The 15,897-nt window shown below is 48.9% G+C and overlaps 1 protein-coding gene across 1 annotated transcript in view; it reads right to left on the bottom strand.

Annotated features, from left to right (window-relative positions):
* FANCD2 (FA complementation group D2) overlaps positions 1-15,897 on the bottom strand; it is a 76,901-nt gene that overhangs the window by 9,790 nt on the left and 51,214 nt on the right. The window contains exons 30-37 of the mRNA XM_038740292.1: positions 13,545-13,658; positions 11,794-11,922; positions 11,523-11,641; positions 11,080-11,190; positions 6,555-6,682; positions 2,828-2,927; positions 1,551-1,673; positions 688-778 (exon numbers count right to left, since the gene is read on the bottom strand). Of these exons, the coding sequence (XP_038596220.1) occupies positions 688-778; positions 1,551-1,673; positions 2,828-2,927; positions 6,555-6,682; positions 11,080-11,190; positions 11,523-11,641; positions 11,794-11,922; positions 13,545-13,658 (915 nt within the window). The remainder of the gene's footprint in view (positions 1-687; positions 779-1,550; positions 1,674-2,827; positions 2,928-6,554; positions 6,683-11,079; positions 11,191-11,522; positions 11,642-11,793; positions 11,923-13,544; positions 13,659-15,897) is intronic.

The raw sequence follows: 15,897 nt of genomic DNA, 5'->3' as shown, positions 1-15,897 counted from the left end.
AATGTGGCATGGCAAAAAAGCCCACAATTCGTAGGGTTTGGATTTTTCTGCCACACCACAGTTCGAGGAGATGCTATTATCTTACATCCCTAAACAAGATGAGAACTTGCCTCCCTTTCTCTCTTTTCAAATGGCATTTGTTAAGTGCTTACTACGTGCCAGGCACCGTACTAAGCCCTGGGCTAGATACAAGCTAATCAGGATGGACAGTCTGTGTCCCACGTGGGGCTCAAGGTCTTAAACCCCACTTTACGGAAGAGGAAACTGAGGTACAGAGATGGTAGGTGACTTCTCCAAGGTCACACAGCCAACTAGTTGCAGAGCCAGGATTAGAAAACCAAGTCCTCTGATTCCCAGGCCATGCTACTTCTTGCTTTAGAGACATCCCCTCGGGTGGTTTCAAGCCTGAGCAGAGGTCGGTGCTCTGTACTCACGGTAGTATCCCTATGCCTCTTCATCTCTGCATACTTAGCCCTTACCAACCAAACCCTCTCCCAATCAGGGAGGGACTCTGGCTGGCCAAGAAAATAAGGCCCAGGGAGGCAAGGAGGCAGGAGTAAGGACTCCAGGCCTCAGGACACCATCTGTGGGACCCAAATTCCGGTCAGACCACTCTGGGCCTTGCCTGGGGCGGGGGCAGTTGCTTATTGCAAAGCTCAGGGCTCTCGGTCAACTTTGGGAACTCACCTGGATGTCTGTCGGCACGTTGGCAGGGAAGGTCCTCACTGTCTTCTCCAGCTCAATCATCATCACCCGAAAGTAAACCAAAAATGTCTGCCTGGAAAAGGAGAGTTTGGAATTGCAGACTTACCGAGGGTCCAATCAAGAACTCAGGTCCTGAAATGCGTTTTCTGCCAAAACCAGCAAATCCTAAGTTTTAGCCCAGCACTGGCCCACTGAAGGGGGTGAAGTGGGAAGGTCACTGAAGGGTCCCAGGAAGGAGGTTTAAGGAACGTGATGTTCTCAGAAACAGGAAGCTAACCTAATAGCGGTTGGTTGGGAGACACGATGGGGTTGAATCCAAACGTGCCCCCCACCTGCTCCTCTCCCCGCTTCTCCTTCTGTTAGCCATCAAAAACCCCACTTTGGCAGAATCAGCTCTCAAGGCAGAAATGCCTACCAAGAACTCACTGCCACAGAGCAACCCAAGGCCGCTTGCCTCCCGTGTCTGCTAATTCTGTTGTATTGAACTCTTCCAAGCGATCAGTACAGTGCTCTGCATACAGTAAGTGCTCAATAAATACCACTGATTAATTGGGCCTCTCAGCAGGAGAATGTTACATCTGAACAAACCAGAATGGAGTCCTCGGGGGAGAGGAGCCGGAGCATGTCAGGCACAGAGACCCCCACAGGCTCCATAGCGACCCTTAAAGAGGACATCTCGGAGACCCCGATCGGCAACAGACACCACCGGGCCTTCACCCGTTTGGTAAGTCCTCACTCGGCACGATACCCAGACTGACGGTAAGGGCCGGGAGGCTCTTTTCGACTTTAATGCCAAAACCAAGGGGGGGAAAAAGGCTCGTAAAGAACAACGACCGCGCACCTACCGGGAGAGCGTAGGGAAAATGGAAGAATGTGCTTCTTTGGGCGAATTGGTTAGCTGCTCAACACCAACCATGACGATCTCTTCTATGGCCTTCAGGATATTGTCTGTGTGGGTCAGGTAAATGCTGGGCCAAGAGAACCAAGGACCTGATTAGGGGATGGGTGACCAAAAAGTCCAACAATACCTTGTGCCTGCTCTTCCAGGCAGGGGCACTACCTTTTCATTTTCAGCGTGGGGGCTGAACTTAGGGGTGGAGTTCTGAGACCGCCACTCTTTTCATCTTCAAAGCCTTCTTAAAATCACCACCTCCTCCAAGAGGCTTTCCCTGATTCATCTCTCATCTCCCCTACTGCCACGCCGGCACTTCCACGTCACCTAAGCCTTTGGAACCGGTCTTTAAACTCTGTTGCTTTCCCTACTCGGGATCTGTTTTAGGGTCTGTGAGCTCTTTGAGGACGGGGATCATGTCTCCTAACTCTACTGTACTCCCCCAAGAGCTTAGTGGAGTGCTCTGCACACAGTAAACACTCAATAAATACTTCTGATTAATTGATGGATTTCAGTGACGAGAAAGGGGGAGGGGGAGGAAAAGGGAAGGGAAAGAGGGAGGAAAAGGGAGCAAACAGTACAAAAGAAAGAGTGCTACTGCATTCTCCCCTTCTTCTTTCCTTTCCTCCTCTTCTGGGGGCAAAGCTAATGGCAACACCCTCTCCCCAGCCCTGGTGCTCCACCCCTCTCTGGCCTGCCCCATGGACAGGACAGTCTTTGGTGGGGCTCCCCTGTGCTCAGTCCCATCCTATTTGCTTTTACAAAAGGGACTAAAGACCTGTTTAACTACTGAATTAAAAAATGGAGGGCTGCCATTTCTCAATCTTCAGGATTCCTCTCAGTTCCCTCCCACTCAATACTACTGGCCATTGGAGGGTTTCTCTGGAGAAGAGGGGGAATAATTATGGGATTTGTTTAGCACTTACTATGTGCCAGGCACTGTGCTAAGCGCTGGACAAATTGAGTTGGATACGGTCCCTGTCCCACATAGGGCTCACAGTCTCAAGCCTCATTTTACAGATGAGGTAACCGAGGCACAGAAGTGAAGAGACTTGCCCAAGGTCACACAGCAAACAGGTGGTGGAGCCGGGATTAGAACCTGTGACCTTCTGATTCCCAGGCCCGTGTGCTCTATCCACTATGCCATGCTGGGTACTCCAGGAAGGGTAGCACAAATAGGGGAAGATAAAAGAACATTTAGCTTCCTTGGTAGGAACCAAAATGACTCACCTGAGTAGGGACTGGAGCTGGTCATTAAAGCCACTGCCCTTCTCTTTCTCCCCATTCGGCTTCAGCCAGACTTTGCAGAGGAACATTTTGGCCTGGGAAGCTGTTGGGAAGGTGAATAAAGGGGATATGATGGCTTCAGAGAAAATCCACGTGTGTAGCTGGTTCAAGTGCATGACTCTCGTTTAATAATCTCTAGATGCCCCTTCAGGTACAACAGAACCTCACATAGCCCGACAGCAGCATTCAAACAAAATATCAAGTTTTACGATCATGTCATATGCATCAAGCCAACAGGAAATAGAAGGTTGGGTTCCTCTTGTCACTTGAAAGAGCTGAAAACTTGATCCCCTCTTCCTCACAGACTCGACAAGTAAGCAGACAACTGCCGAAAGGTGGTGTCAAAACTCAAATTGACTCAGACTCCTCTACAACTCCAATGCTATCACGATTTTATAGGGCACTTTTATTTCCAGAACACTTTCATATTAGGTCATTGTGAGGTGGGGAAAGGCAGGTATCATTACCTCCATTTTGCATATGGGGAAACCGAGGAATGAAGTGTTCAAGGGACCTGTCCAAAGTCACCTAGCAGACAAGTAGCACAGCTAAGACTAGAGTTTGGTTCCCCTGACTCCCAAGCTAATATTCATTCCAGGGCACTATGGCCTCCTTCCCATCTCATAGTAGAGTTGCAGGATAGGGCTCCCCCAACCCCTCCTGCCCCCCCCAAAAAATACACCAAGGCTCAAATCCTATCCCTTCCTTGCTTTAGAATCAAATGGGGGAGGGTCTACAGGGTTTCGATTAAAGCCACTTGAGGCCAGTTATCGTACTCTCCCAATTAGTACAGTGCTCTGCACACAGTAGGTCCTCAATAAATACTACCGATTGTAAAGATTATATTCTCTTGCCCACATATTTCTTCACGCAGGCTACTAAAACCCAATTTGAAACCGGCTTTCCTCCTTCCTGATATCGGGCAGCATTTCCTTATTTTTCTCGAGACTATGAGCCCGTTGTTGGGTAGGGACTGTCTCTGTTGCCAAATTGTACTTTCCAAGTGCTTAGTACAGTGCTCTGTACACAGTAAGCGCTCAATAAATATGACTGAATGAATAGGAATTTCAGGAAGATTGGTATGCAATGGGCATACTGGGTATACACAGAGGAATCAATCAACAGTGTTTATGGAGCACTTACTGTGTGCAGAGCATTGTAAGTAAGCGCTCCAGAGAGTTCAAAAGAGTTAGAAGACACAATCCCTGCCCTCGAGGAGTTTACAATCTAGCAAGGGAGATAGACACAGAATAAATTGCAGACAAGACGGAGAGAGGAATAAGTGCTTAAATAGCAGAGCATTTAAGCTGATGTACAAAGAAGCGCACAAGTGTCACAAAAGAACCTGAGGTGATAGCTGGGGTAATATGACTTAAGGAGTAGAAAAAGTAACTAGGGAAAGCTTCCTGGAGGAGGACTTCTGCGATCTCAAAGGTGGTGGTATGTCAACTGTAAGAAGAGCAGGGAGGGAATCCAGTTTTTGGTATATTGAGCTCAAAGAGCCAGCAGGACATTCACGTGGAGATGTCCTGGAGGGCCACAGTAAATGCTAGATAGAAGAGGTGAGAGACTGGGGGGAGGGTGATAAATTTGAGAGTCTCCAGACAGAGGTGGTAGCTGAAGCCAAAGGGAGCAGATAAACTCCCCTGGTGGGGTGGGGAGAGTGAGAAAGGGACCCAGAACAGAGCCTTGAGGAACACTCAGAGCTAAGGGGTGCGAGGCAGACGAAGGGCTGACGAAGGAAGGCGAGGACACGCCAGAAAGGCGCTCCAGGAGGGAACTGTGTCCGTAAGACCAAGGTTACATAGTGTTTCAATTAGAAAGGAGTGAGGGAGTGGTCCACGACGTAGGTCAAGAAGATTTAGGAGGGATTCGAGCCCACTAAATTTGGCAAGGAGGAGATGACTGGTGACCTTTGTGGAGTGAAGGGAGTGGAAATGAGACTGTCAAGCTAGTGGGAACTACTTCACCCCACCCCGCAACAAATACCCTGGCCCCCAGCCCCAGAGGGGAGGAGGGAGGGAAGGGAAGGCAGCCGGGTTCCCTGTAGAGGGACGGGTACCCAGATGCCGCAAGCTGGCTCATATCCATCAAAACCCCCCCAACTCCCACTCCGAGGAGGGGCATGGACTTTCAGCAGCTGGGGGGTAAAGTCCAGGGCGGAACCGTGGCGGGCAGCCTGGGGTGAGCAAGGAGCTGAAGCATCTTCCCTGTCCCCGCCCCTCTTAAGGCCCAGCAACTCCGCTTCCCGCTACTTTTGGCTGCCCGGGGTGAAGGCTACCCGGGAGAGGCGGCTAGATGGGAAGCTCTGCCGCGGGGGCTGCAGGCCTGATCTGTACCCTAGTCTCGGCCCCGACCGGGCAATTTGGGGGAACAAAGCAGGGGGTTGGATCCCTCAAGTCTGTCCTGTCCATCCCGGCTCTGTGGGGGGTATTTTATGGATCCCATCGCAGCTAGCCTGTCCTACTATACTGTACTTTCCCAAGCATTTAGTACAGTGCTTGGCACAGTAAGTGCTCAGTAAATACCACTGGTTGATGGATTGGAAGTATACAACCCATTTGAGGGGTATGAACAGGAATAATGGAGTGGGCAGAGGAAGCCACATAAGGTTTATGTAGTATAGGGTGGACAAAAAAAGAGCAAGTGGTTGAAGATGGCAGTCAGGGTAGAAAGAAAAGTGGGGCAAGCGCTTCCAGAAGAGGAGAGGTATAAGGTCAGAGGTATCAACAGAGGGGGAAGATTCTGAAAGCAGGCAGGAGATCTCGAGAATCAGACAGTCCTATCAGTGATCATATACAACTTTTAGGGGGATTTTTTTGGTTTAAAAAGAGTGTTGCTATTTTTCAAAGCTTGCAAAATTTTACAAACCCAGTGGATGGTTACGCTCTATTTCTGGATAAATGCGGATACTCAGCTCCAGTTAGTTTCTCTTCTCTCCTCTATCCTGTCAGCTTATCAAAACTTCTTTCTAAACCACGGTTTTCAATACTGGATTCTGGCTAGAGAGACTTTAAGAGGCGATAAATGACCTTTTGCCTGCGAAACGTTTCTCAATCAGCTGTAGTTCCAATTCACTGACCCCAAGGATTACTTACCGTAACCGGAATACTCTGAAGATAAATAGGCACACCAGATAACCGCTGGCAGCCACTCCCAGACATGTGCAAGACTTAGCCATGAAAAGACTTAAAGGCAGCTTGAACTGGCTGTGGTAGAGCTCTGCCTCTCCCATGGGTCATGCAGCAGACAAGTGGCCGAGCCAGGATTAGAACCCAACTCTTTCTGATTCCCAGGTCCGTGCTCTATCCACGAGGGCATGCTGCTGGGCTAAATAGCTAAATTAGGGTCTCCCCAACTCCCCGGCTGCTAGCCTTTGGGACGCATGGGAGGCAGGCATTTACAGTCACAGGGTTACCAGGATGAGTTCAAGCGGTAACCACAAGTGACCCCCCTGGAGTAGTAGATGCCTTATGTGTAGAAAAACACAATGGGGACCACAGTTGGAAAGAGGCTGAGTTTCCAGGTTGGGAATGGAAAAGAGCTTTTCCTCACTCGCCAGCATGAATACAATCATTCGCACAAAATCCCCACAATGTAGGTGCTAGGCGGTTACAAAGCATCAGCTATTCACAGAAAAAAGGGAAAAACGAGGTTCTAGACATATCACCTATTTTATCTTTGTGCTGGCGGCCCGGGGATTTCTCAGCGATGGCAACCTGGAGCTTAATGAGATAAAGGCCACACTGGAAAGTAGGAATACTGGGCTGGAAATTCCTCAAGTAGCGAAAAGTCAGGCTGCGGGGAGAGAGAAAAGAGAATTAATGTTATTTTGGCAACATGGGTTTTACACACTACCTCAAACCACCTGCTTACCCAAAGGTCTCTTGGACATTTCCTCATGCCAAGCCTTTATAAATATCCACTTATTTTCAGTTTATGTCTTTACACCCTAAGTCACTGTTCAATCTCTAACCTCGACAACTCTGAAATCCCACTCTCGGACCACAACCTCCTCACCTGCCTTCCCTCCCACACGCTCCGTCCCTGCACGAGTGACGTCCTACCCCCCGCACAAAGGCCTCCAGTGTCTTGACCGCCCTCCCTCCACTTAACCCAGGCCGGCTCGCCCCCATTCGGATCCCCTGCCCAACCTCCCCTTTCTTGATATACAAATTCATACCCCCAGCTCCTCACCCTCTCCGCTGAACTCCACTCCCTCGCACTTCTCTGAATTGGCACTATGAACCTCCAGCCCTGGCTCACCACCCCCATTCCCATGCTGGTGCAGTGGTGTGCTGCCACTATCTCCCTCTTTAAAACACGAGTGACCCCACCTCTCCCTTCTCTTGCCTTGATGACTTTGCCGACTACTTTGTTGACAAAATCAAAACCTCCAGGTGTGAGCTCCCTAAACTCTCCGCTTCACCTCACTTCCTTCCCACCTACCCCGCCATCTACTTTCTCATCCTTCCCAGCCACCTCTCAAAACCCACCCCGTCCACCTATGCCCCCGACCTCATCTGTTCACACCTTATTAAAGCACTTGCACCCATTCTCCTTACCTCCCTGAATGCCATCTTCAACTGCTCAGTCTTTGATGGCTCCTCCCCAACTGTTTTCAAACACAAAGTAGCCTCTATCCTAAAGCCAACCCTCTTGACTCCACTGCAGCATCTATTGCCCTACCTCCTCCTATCATTCCTGTCCAAATGCCCCAGATACATATTTTTTAATGACATTAAAAATAGCATTAATGGTCTTTTTTAATGGTATTAAGTGAGCCAGGCATCGTATTTAGCGCTGGGGTAGATACAAGACAATCGGGTTGGACATAGTCCCTGTCTCACATGGGGCTTACAGTTTTCATCCCCATTTTACCTCCCTTATCCGCACAACAGGGATTAAGACAGAGTCCCACGTGGGGCTGAGCACTTAGTACAGTGCCCGGCACAAAGTAAGCACTTAACACATACCATAAAATAATTAAAAATTTACAGATGAGATAACTGAGGCACAGTTTTGCGGAGTTATGCCATTATTATTATTATTATTAGAGAAGTTTGAGTGACTTGCTCAAGGTCACACAGCAGATTAAGTGGCAGAGCCAGAGTCAGAACTCAGGTCCTCTGACTCCTAGTCCCTGCTCTTTTCACGAGGCCACGCTGCTTCCCTCATAGGGATGATAACAATAATAATAATGGAATTTGTTAAGCGCTTACCATGTGCCAGGCACTGTATGTTTGCACCCACTGCCTCCACTTCCTCTCTTTCAACTCCCTCCTTGACCATCTACGATTTGGCTTCCACCCCCTCCACTCCACCGAAACCTCTCTCTCCAAGGCCTCTTCCTTGCCAAATCAAACGGACTCTACTCCAACCTAGTCCTCTCTGAACTCTCGGCAGCCTTTCGCCCTGTGGACCACCCCCTTCTGCCAGAAACACTAGCCAACTGGTTTTTATGACACAGCCCTCTCCTGGTTCTCCTCCTACCCTTCTGGTTGCTCCTGCTCAGTCTCATTCATCCTTAACCCTGGGTGTCCATCAAGGGTTATTGCTATTTTGTACTCTTCCAAGCATTTAGTACAGTGCTCCGCACACAGTAAGTGCCCAATAAATAGCACTGAGTGAAAGGTTCCGTTTTGGGTCCCCTTTTATTTTCAATCTACACTCACTCCCCTGGGGAGCTCACCTGCTCTTAAAGCTCATGTACCACCTCTACGTGGAGGCCTCCCAAATTTACCACACTAGCCCCAACCTCTCCCCACGTCTGCAATCTTAGTGACAGCTCTACATGGATGTCCCACCGGCACCTCAAGTTCAACACGGCCGAAACTGAACTCCTCAGCTTTCCTCCCAAATCCTCTCTTTTCAACTTTCCCATCACTGCTGACGACACCACTATCTTCCCCGTCTCTCCAGCCAGCCACCTTGGCTTGATTGTCGACTCCTCTCTCTCGATCTTCTCATTCAGTCACCAAGTCCTGTCGGTTTCCATCTCCAGAATTCACCCTGCCAACTACCGCACTGACTTTTTTTGCGGAGCTCCTTGCCTGCCTCTCCCCTCTCCAGTTCCATACTTCACTCAGATGTCCGGATCACTTTTCTAAAATAGTGTTTTCGCACATCTTCCCCACCCTCCATACACCTCCAATGGTTACCGGTTCCTCTCCGTGGCATACAGAAACTCCGACTTTAAGGCTTTAAAGCTCTCAATCAATGGCACCCCACTGCCCAGCTTCTTCTGATCATTCCCCTAAGGCTACACCCCGGCTTGCGTGCTTCAACTCCTTTCAAACCAACCTACTCACTGTTTCTTTTGCTTCTGTCTTTCTGGTGCTAATTTCTTGCTCACTCCCTCCCTTCTGCCTGGAAATCTCTTCCCCTTCACATCTGGCAGGCCACTGCTCTCCCCATCTTTAAAGCCTTTCTGAAATCCCAATTCCATGAATGCTTCCCTGATTAATCTCTCTTCCCCTCTCTCCTGCTCCCGCTTCAGCATCATCCAAGGACTTGGGTACACACCTCCCACTCCATCTATAGCAACTATTATTATTATTATTATTATTACTGTGTTTGTTCAGCACTTACTATGCGCCAGGCACTATAAATTGGGTTGGACCCGGTCCCTGTCCCACGTGGGGCTCACAGTCTCAATCCCCATTTTGCAGATGAGGTAACTGCGGCCCAGAGAAGCGAAGTGACTTGCCCAAGGTCACACAGCAGACATACCTTTAAAATCTGTTGCTTCCAGCTACCTGAATCTTAAGACCCGTCTCCCCTGCTAGATGGTAAGATCCTTGTGGGCAGGGATCATGTCCATTAACTCTACTCTCCCAGAGTTTGGTGCAGTGCTCTGCACAAAGTGTTCAAAAAATAATAATACTTATTCTTATTATTCTGATATGCGTTAAGCACTTCCTATGTGTCAAGCAATGTACTAAGCACTGGGGTAGCTCCAAGTTAGCCAGGTTGGACCCAGCTCATGATCTACATGGGGTTCACAGACTATGTAGGAGGGAGACAAACAGATTCATCTTTAAGCGGTTTTGCTGATAAGCTGCACACCTGAGCGCCTGAACCAGAAAAATTTATCCCAGGTCAGTTGTGAATGAGGGCAGAAGAGTACGGTGGACAAAGCACTACCCTGGAGCTCAGAAGACCTGAGTTCTAATCTTGGCTCTAATGCTTTCTGTGTGAATTTAGGCAAGTCATGAAGCCGCCCTGTGCCTGTTTCTTCATTCAGTCGTATTTACTGAGCGCTTACTGTGTGCAGATCAATCAATCAATCAGTTGCATTTACTGAGCGCCTACTGTGTGCAGAGCACTGTACTAAGCGCTTGCGAAGTACAAGTTGGAAACATATAGAGACGGTCCCTACCCAACAGTGGGCTCACAGTCTAGACAGGGGAGACAGAGAACAGAACAAAACTTATCAACAAAATAAAATAGATAGGATATGTACAAGTAAAATAGAGTAATGAATACATACAAACATATATACATATATACAGGTGCTGCGGGGAAGGGAAGGAGGTAAGGCGGGGGGGATGGAGAGGGGAAGGAGGGGGAGAGGAAGGAAGGGGCTCAGTCTGGGAAGGCCTCCTGGAGGAGGTGAGCTCTCAGTAGGGCCTTGAAGGGAGGAAGGGAGCTAGGTTGGCAGACGTGGGGAGGGAAGGCATTCCAGGCCAGGGGGATGATGTGGGCTGTATTAAGCTCTTGGGAGACTACAATGCAACAGCAAACAAACACATTCCCTGTCCACGACAAGCTTAGATTCTTCATCTGTGAACTGGGAGAACAATCTTATCTGTTACCTCTTTTCCACTTTAAGTGCTCTGAGGATGAAATGCCAAAATAAATGTCAAAGAGAAGGGCAGGGAATCTGTCTATGTATTTACTCTCCCAAGTGCTTAGTACAGTGCTCTGCACGCAGTAAGCACTCAGTAAATTCAACTGAACAAACGGACGAACGAAAGGGGTCATAACGATCCGAAGTATCATCAGAATGATCCGAACAGAGTGGGATGTGTGGGCTGGTAATCTGCAAGACTACTTTAAAAAATATTTAACAGCTCTCAGAAACCATACATTAGGATGTGGGAGGAGACACCCAAATGGAATCCAGGAAACAATGCCAGTGTCTTTCAGCGACGATCTTAAACAGCAGCTCTGCTGCCAGAAGTATCGCCTACCTGAACAGTTCCTCTTCGGGCAATTCACTGTCTCCTTGATACAGTTTGCCTGCAAGCACCTCCAGGGCTGACTTCAGCAAGTTCTCATTTTTAGGCTGAGAAAATCCATTCCTAGGGGACGAGACAAACCCGCTGATTCGGGCTCAGCTTCAGCCACTGGGTCCCTCAATTTCAACCAGGCAACTTGAGGCCACCTCGGATTAGAGAAGTGTGGCAAGTGCAGCTCAGCGTCCCCTCCCGCCGGGTCCCGCAGGCCCCGAGCCCAGCTTTATTTCTATAGTGGTCCGGTTGGGGATCCACCCGAGGCCACAGACAAAATATTCTTGCCTCAAGGGCTCGACGAAGGCGATAGCCTGTGGGCTTGGCTAAGGGACCCTCAGAAGAGAGCAGCAGTATCCACATCTTTCATTTATTTCCACCTGTTGTGGAACCCACACACTCACCAGGCAAACAGCCCATGAAAAATCTGCAGCAGCCGGAGGTAACAGGAAGCCAGGACCTGTTGGGCCTGTCCATGCACACTCAGTACATCTTCCATGTCCTTGTCCTCGTCAATTAAGACCTTTAACATAAAAGGAGATACTGTTGTGACGGGGTTTTCTTCAAGGGTGGTCCCTAGTTTCCCTTGATTTCCCCCAGAAGACGAAGTGCGATGTGGTTATTAGGACTTGAAAGATCCCACCATAACGTGTTCGCACACTCAAGATGCCTGACCTGGAAGTAGTTATGGATGACCTCCATGTGGTTACTCAACGGGGTCAGCAGCTGCAAAAAGCACCGAGCAATTTCATCGGTTGATTTCTGCTGCAGATGGGAGAAGCCGACGTTCTTGCTTCTTTTGCTCTGCAGGGAAGCCAGATATTGAGAGATTACTTGAGGTTTTTCTCAATCCCCAACAGCTTGTTGGAGGGAATAAGCTTCGCTAAGGAGGATGGTTTCCAGGCAGAACAGACAAAGGGCAGCGAGCTGCCCGACGGCCTGAGAAACAGGGTAGCTTTCTCCCCAACACTCTCAATCCCTCGGAACAGGGAAATCATTAGCCGAGGGCCGAACAACTTTCCCAACGCAGTTACTGCTTGGTTAGTCCCAGCATCTGAGGTGGGGCAAATGACATTGCCATCATCAAAGGACTGTGAGCCCGCATGGGACAAGGACTGTGTCTGATCTGACTGTGTCTTCCCAACTTGGCACACAATAAGCATTTAACTAACGCCACAGTTATTACTACGAAATCATCTTTAACTAGAAGTCTGGGTTTGCATCTTGAATCGAGGCTCTCGCCCCCGTTTGCACCCACCCATTTTTCCTCCTCACCCACTGTTTCTCTCTCATCCATTCAACCATTCAATCATTCTCTGGCCCCCCATGCCTTCCTCCCGCCAATCCTCCCTCATCCACCTATCTATTCTCGCTCACTTTAGACCCAGGTACACCTACCACCTCAAGTTGCATTCCGGAAAAAACCCACGTTAACGAAAAAACAAGGATTTCGGGGGAAACTGGTTGAAAAACAACTGAAACAATAACAGGAGGTTAGCAACCAGGAAACATGTTTGTTCCCTGTCTTTGGTAATAGTACGGTAACAGTGAGCTTCAAACACTTTTCCTTAGTTCCCTATAAAAATGCTAGGGAAAGGAAAGGGTGCTTGTGACACCGAAACAACGCAGTCCTGCTTGAAGGCATTCCTGTGTAGAGCTACAGCGCACTGAGAAGCAACGTGGCTTAGTGGAAAGAGCATGGGCTTCGGTCAGGGGTTCTAATCCCGGCTCTGCCACTTGTCAGCTGTGTGACTCTGGGCAAGCCACTTCACTTCTCTGGGCCTCAGTTAATTGGGGATTAAGACGGCGAGCCCCACGTGGGGCAACCTGATTACCTTGTATCTACCCCAGCGCCTTAGAACAATGCTTGGCACACAGTAAGCGCTTAACAAATACCATCATTCTTATTCTTACAGCATCACGTCCCTCCCTGCTTCCACTGCGGTTTATCCAAGTCACGTACTAAACGGCAGAGTTCCGGCGGGAGCGACTGGACTCATTTCCTTTCCCCCATGCTCTCCCACCCATCTTCTGCGGCTCCTCTCCTCCCTTACTCAGCCTTCTCTTTCCTCGTTCTGTTATTTTCCCTCCTCCTTCCCCCTACCAGCCTCTATCTCCCATCCTAACGGTGCATTCTTCCTCCTTCCTCTTAGCCAGAAGGGTGTCAGAAGGACGACCTGAGGGGCTTAAATGCCACGTCTCATGTGAGAAAGCTAGTCTCCAGCAACTTGGGGATGGGCGGACTCTCTAATTTCTGACCCTGCAGCTCTGAAAAGTCAGAGGAACCCAGTTAGGTTTAATAGCTGGCTGAATAAAATACTCTGGAAGAGTAGCAGGAATAATACATTGACGTCGTTAAAGCCCGCCGATGAGGATTTCACACTCCTAAGGGCTCAGGACCCACCCGCTTGGCTCCCTGTACTTACGGTAAGGAACGGTGACCGCTTGGCAAGAGGAGGCAATGAATTCTCCATCTTCCGGAAGAGATCGTCCAGCAGGAAGAGGAGATGGGGGGGCTCCAGCTGGTTAAGTTCAGGGTCCTGCATTTTGGAGAAACACACTACAGGTTCCTCAACACGCGACACCACAATCAGTTCTGACACTCAAACCAGTGGGAAAACGACCAAAAGGAACACAGTTACAAACTTCTTAAAATGGTGATCTGAACATGTGCAAGATAGATGAGAAACTCCTTGAGGATAGGGATCATTCCTACTTGCTCTACTGTACGCTCCCGAGTGCTTGCTACAGTGTTTGGCACAGAGTACGTGCTCAATAAATACTTGCTTGATTGACTGATTCATTCATTAAAAGGACCACTTCCTGTTTACCAAGTAAACACTTCTCTCACCTTATCCACCTGCCAGTGAGGCCCAGGGTTAAAAAGTGCCTAAGCTAAAGCTAATTTCCCTTACATCTACATCCTCCATTGTCCCACTGTCTCCCCTTTCTGCCCTGTTTTCACAAGACACATTACCAATGGCAGTAGGATTCTCCCAGGATTATATTTTCACCTAGGGCAAAGGAGGGGGAGGAGAGAGGAGGGAAGGCAAGCTTCTCCCCCGATCCATCAGATTTATCATCACAACCAAAAGGGACGGGCAGTGGGTATGCCTCTGCTAGGGCTCTATGGAAATTACACAATGCAAAGCTCTCTTTTGGAAGAGCAGCAACCGGATGGTGCTTCAGAGAATTGGGAATTAGGGGGTCACATTCTCAGGAAGGCAGAGTCATGGCTAAAATTTTAGGGCTGCATTTTGCATTTCAAAATGAGAAATGCAAATAATGTCCTGCCTATGGCCTGGAACTCCCCTCCCTCTTCACAGCCGACACTTGATCACTCTCCCCACCTTACTGAAGTCCTATTGAAGGCACATCTCCTCCAAGAGGCCTTCCTTGACTAAGCCCCCATTTCCTCTCCTCCCACTTCCCTCTGCGTTGGCCTTGCACTTGGATTTGCACCCTAATTCACCCCTCCCTCAGTCCCTCAGCACTTATGCACATATCCGTAATTTATTTATTTCTATTAATGTCTGTCTCCCCCTCTAGACTGTAAGCTCATCGTGGGCAGAGAACGTGTCTACCAACTCTGCTAGACTGAACTCTGCCAAGCACTTAGTATAGAGCTCTGCACACTGCAAGCACTCTATAAATACCAACGATTGATCCAAGAAAGGAAGCCAAGGGCTTACCTTAATAATGAAAGACACCACAAGAACACAATTTCCAAATATTCTGGAAATGTGGAAAAGTCAGTATCCGTCCCTGAACTTTTCCTCTATCTGGTGTGGGGCAAAGACTGTGTCTGTTGGGCCCCACTATGGTTTCAAGCCACAGTACAATTTGGCGAGTGTGTGGTTAAAAAGTTCTTCAGTAGCTCGAACATATCCGTAATTTATTTATTTCTATTCACGTCTCTGTCCCCCTCTGAACTCTAAGCTCCTTTGGGCAGGGAACCAATTCTGTTGCGCTGTACTCTCCCGAGAGCTTAATACAGTCCGCTGCACACAGTAAGCGCTCAATACACATGACTGATTGATTCAGTGCAAATAAGGGCCTCAGACGATGTTTCTGATCGTCTAGGAAATTCTCCCTGCTCAACCGAATTCAAATGTAATCACAAATTCTTAAGCTGTCATTCTCCGTGGATGATATTGTGCTCTTAAGGCCCAAACACAAGGTCATGAATGGTTTCACAGGGCTATCCCGGCGTTACAGACTAAGGAAATAATTAAAGAACACCACGGTGATGGGCCAACCTGTGCCAGAGAACCCTCCACATGCCCAAATGTCTTCATCTGCAACCTGAAATCGAAAGCTGCCACTGAACACTATTACGTTGGCAGCACGCTTATTTATGCAATGATAAACAAGGAAGCAGAAAACCGACTCAGGAGAGCCAGTTATATCCTTTGGTAAACTCTCGGAGTGTAGTGACAACAAGCTTCGGAACAAACTGAAGGTCGTCAGAACCGTGGCTTGAAAAGCAGAATCGCCCTCAAGGGCCAGGGACCGTGTCTGATTGCCACCCGTCTATTCTTTCCCAGCGCGGAGTACAGCGCTCCACACATAGCACTTAATACCTTTACTGCTACTTCTACTCCCTCAGACGCTAGATTTCGACTCTGGAGCGATTCTAGCCGGGTCGTCTGTGTCACGCTCAACTCAACTAGAAAGACAAGACCAGAAACGACAAAGCCCGGGAACAAAAGCCGTCAAAGTTATGCTCGCCTCCACGGGCTGGTCATTTGCGTAGAATGGATGACAGCGGAATAACTC

This window comes from Tachyglossus aculeatus, chromosome X1 (assembly GCF_015852505.1).
Source record: "Tachyglossus aculeatus isolate mTacAcu1 chromosome X1, mTacAcu1.pri, whole genome shotgun sequence".
NCBI lineage: Eukaryota > Metazoa > Chordata > Mammalia > Monotremata > Tachyglossidae > Tachyglossus > Tachyglossus aculeatus.
The sequence above is the reverse complement of the archived record's forward strand: the minus strand, read 5'-3'. Positions and strand labels throughout refer to the sequence as shown.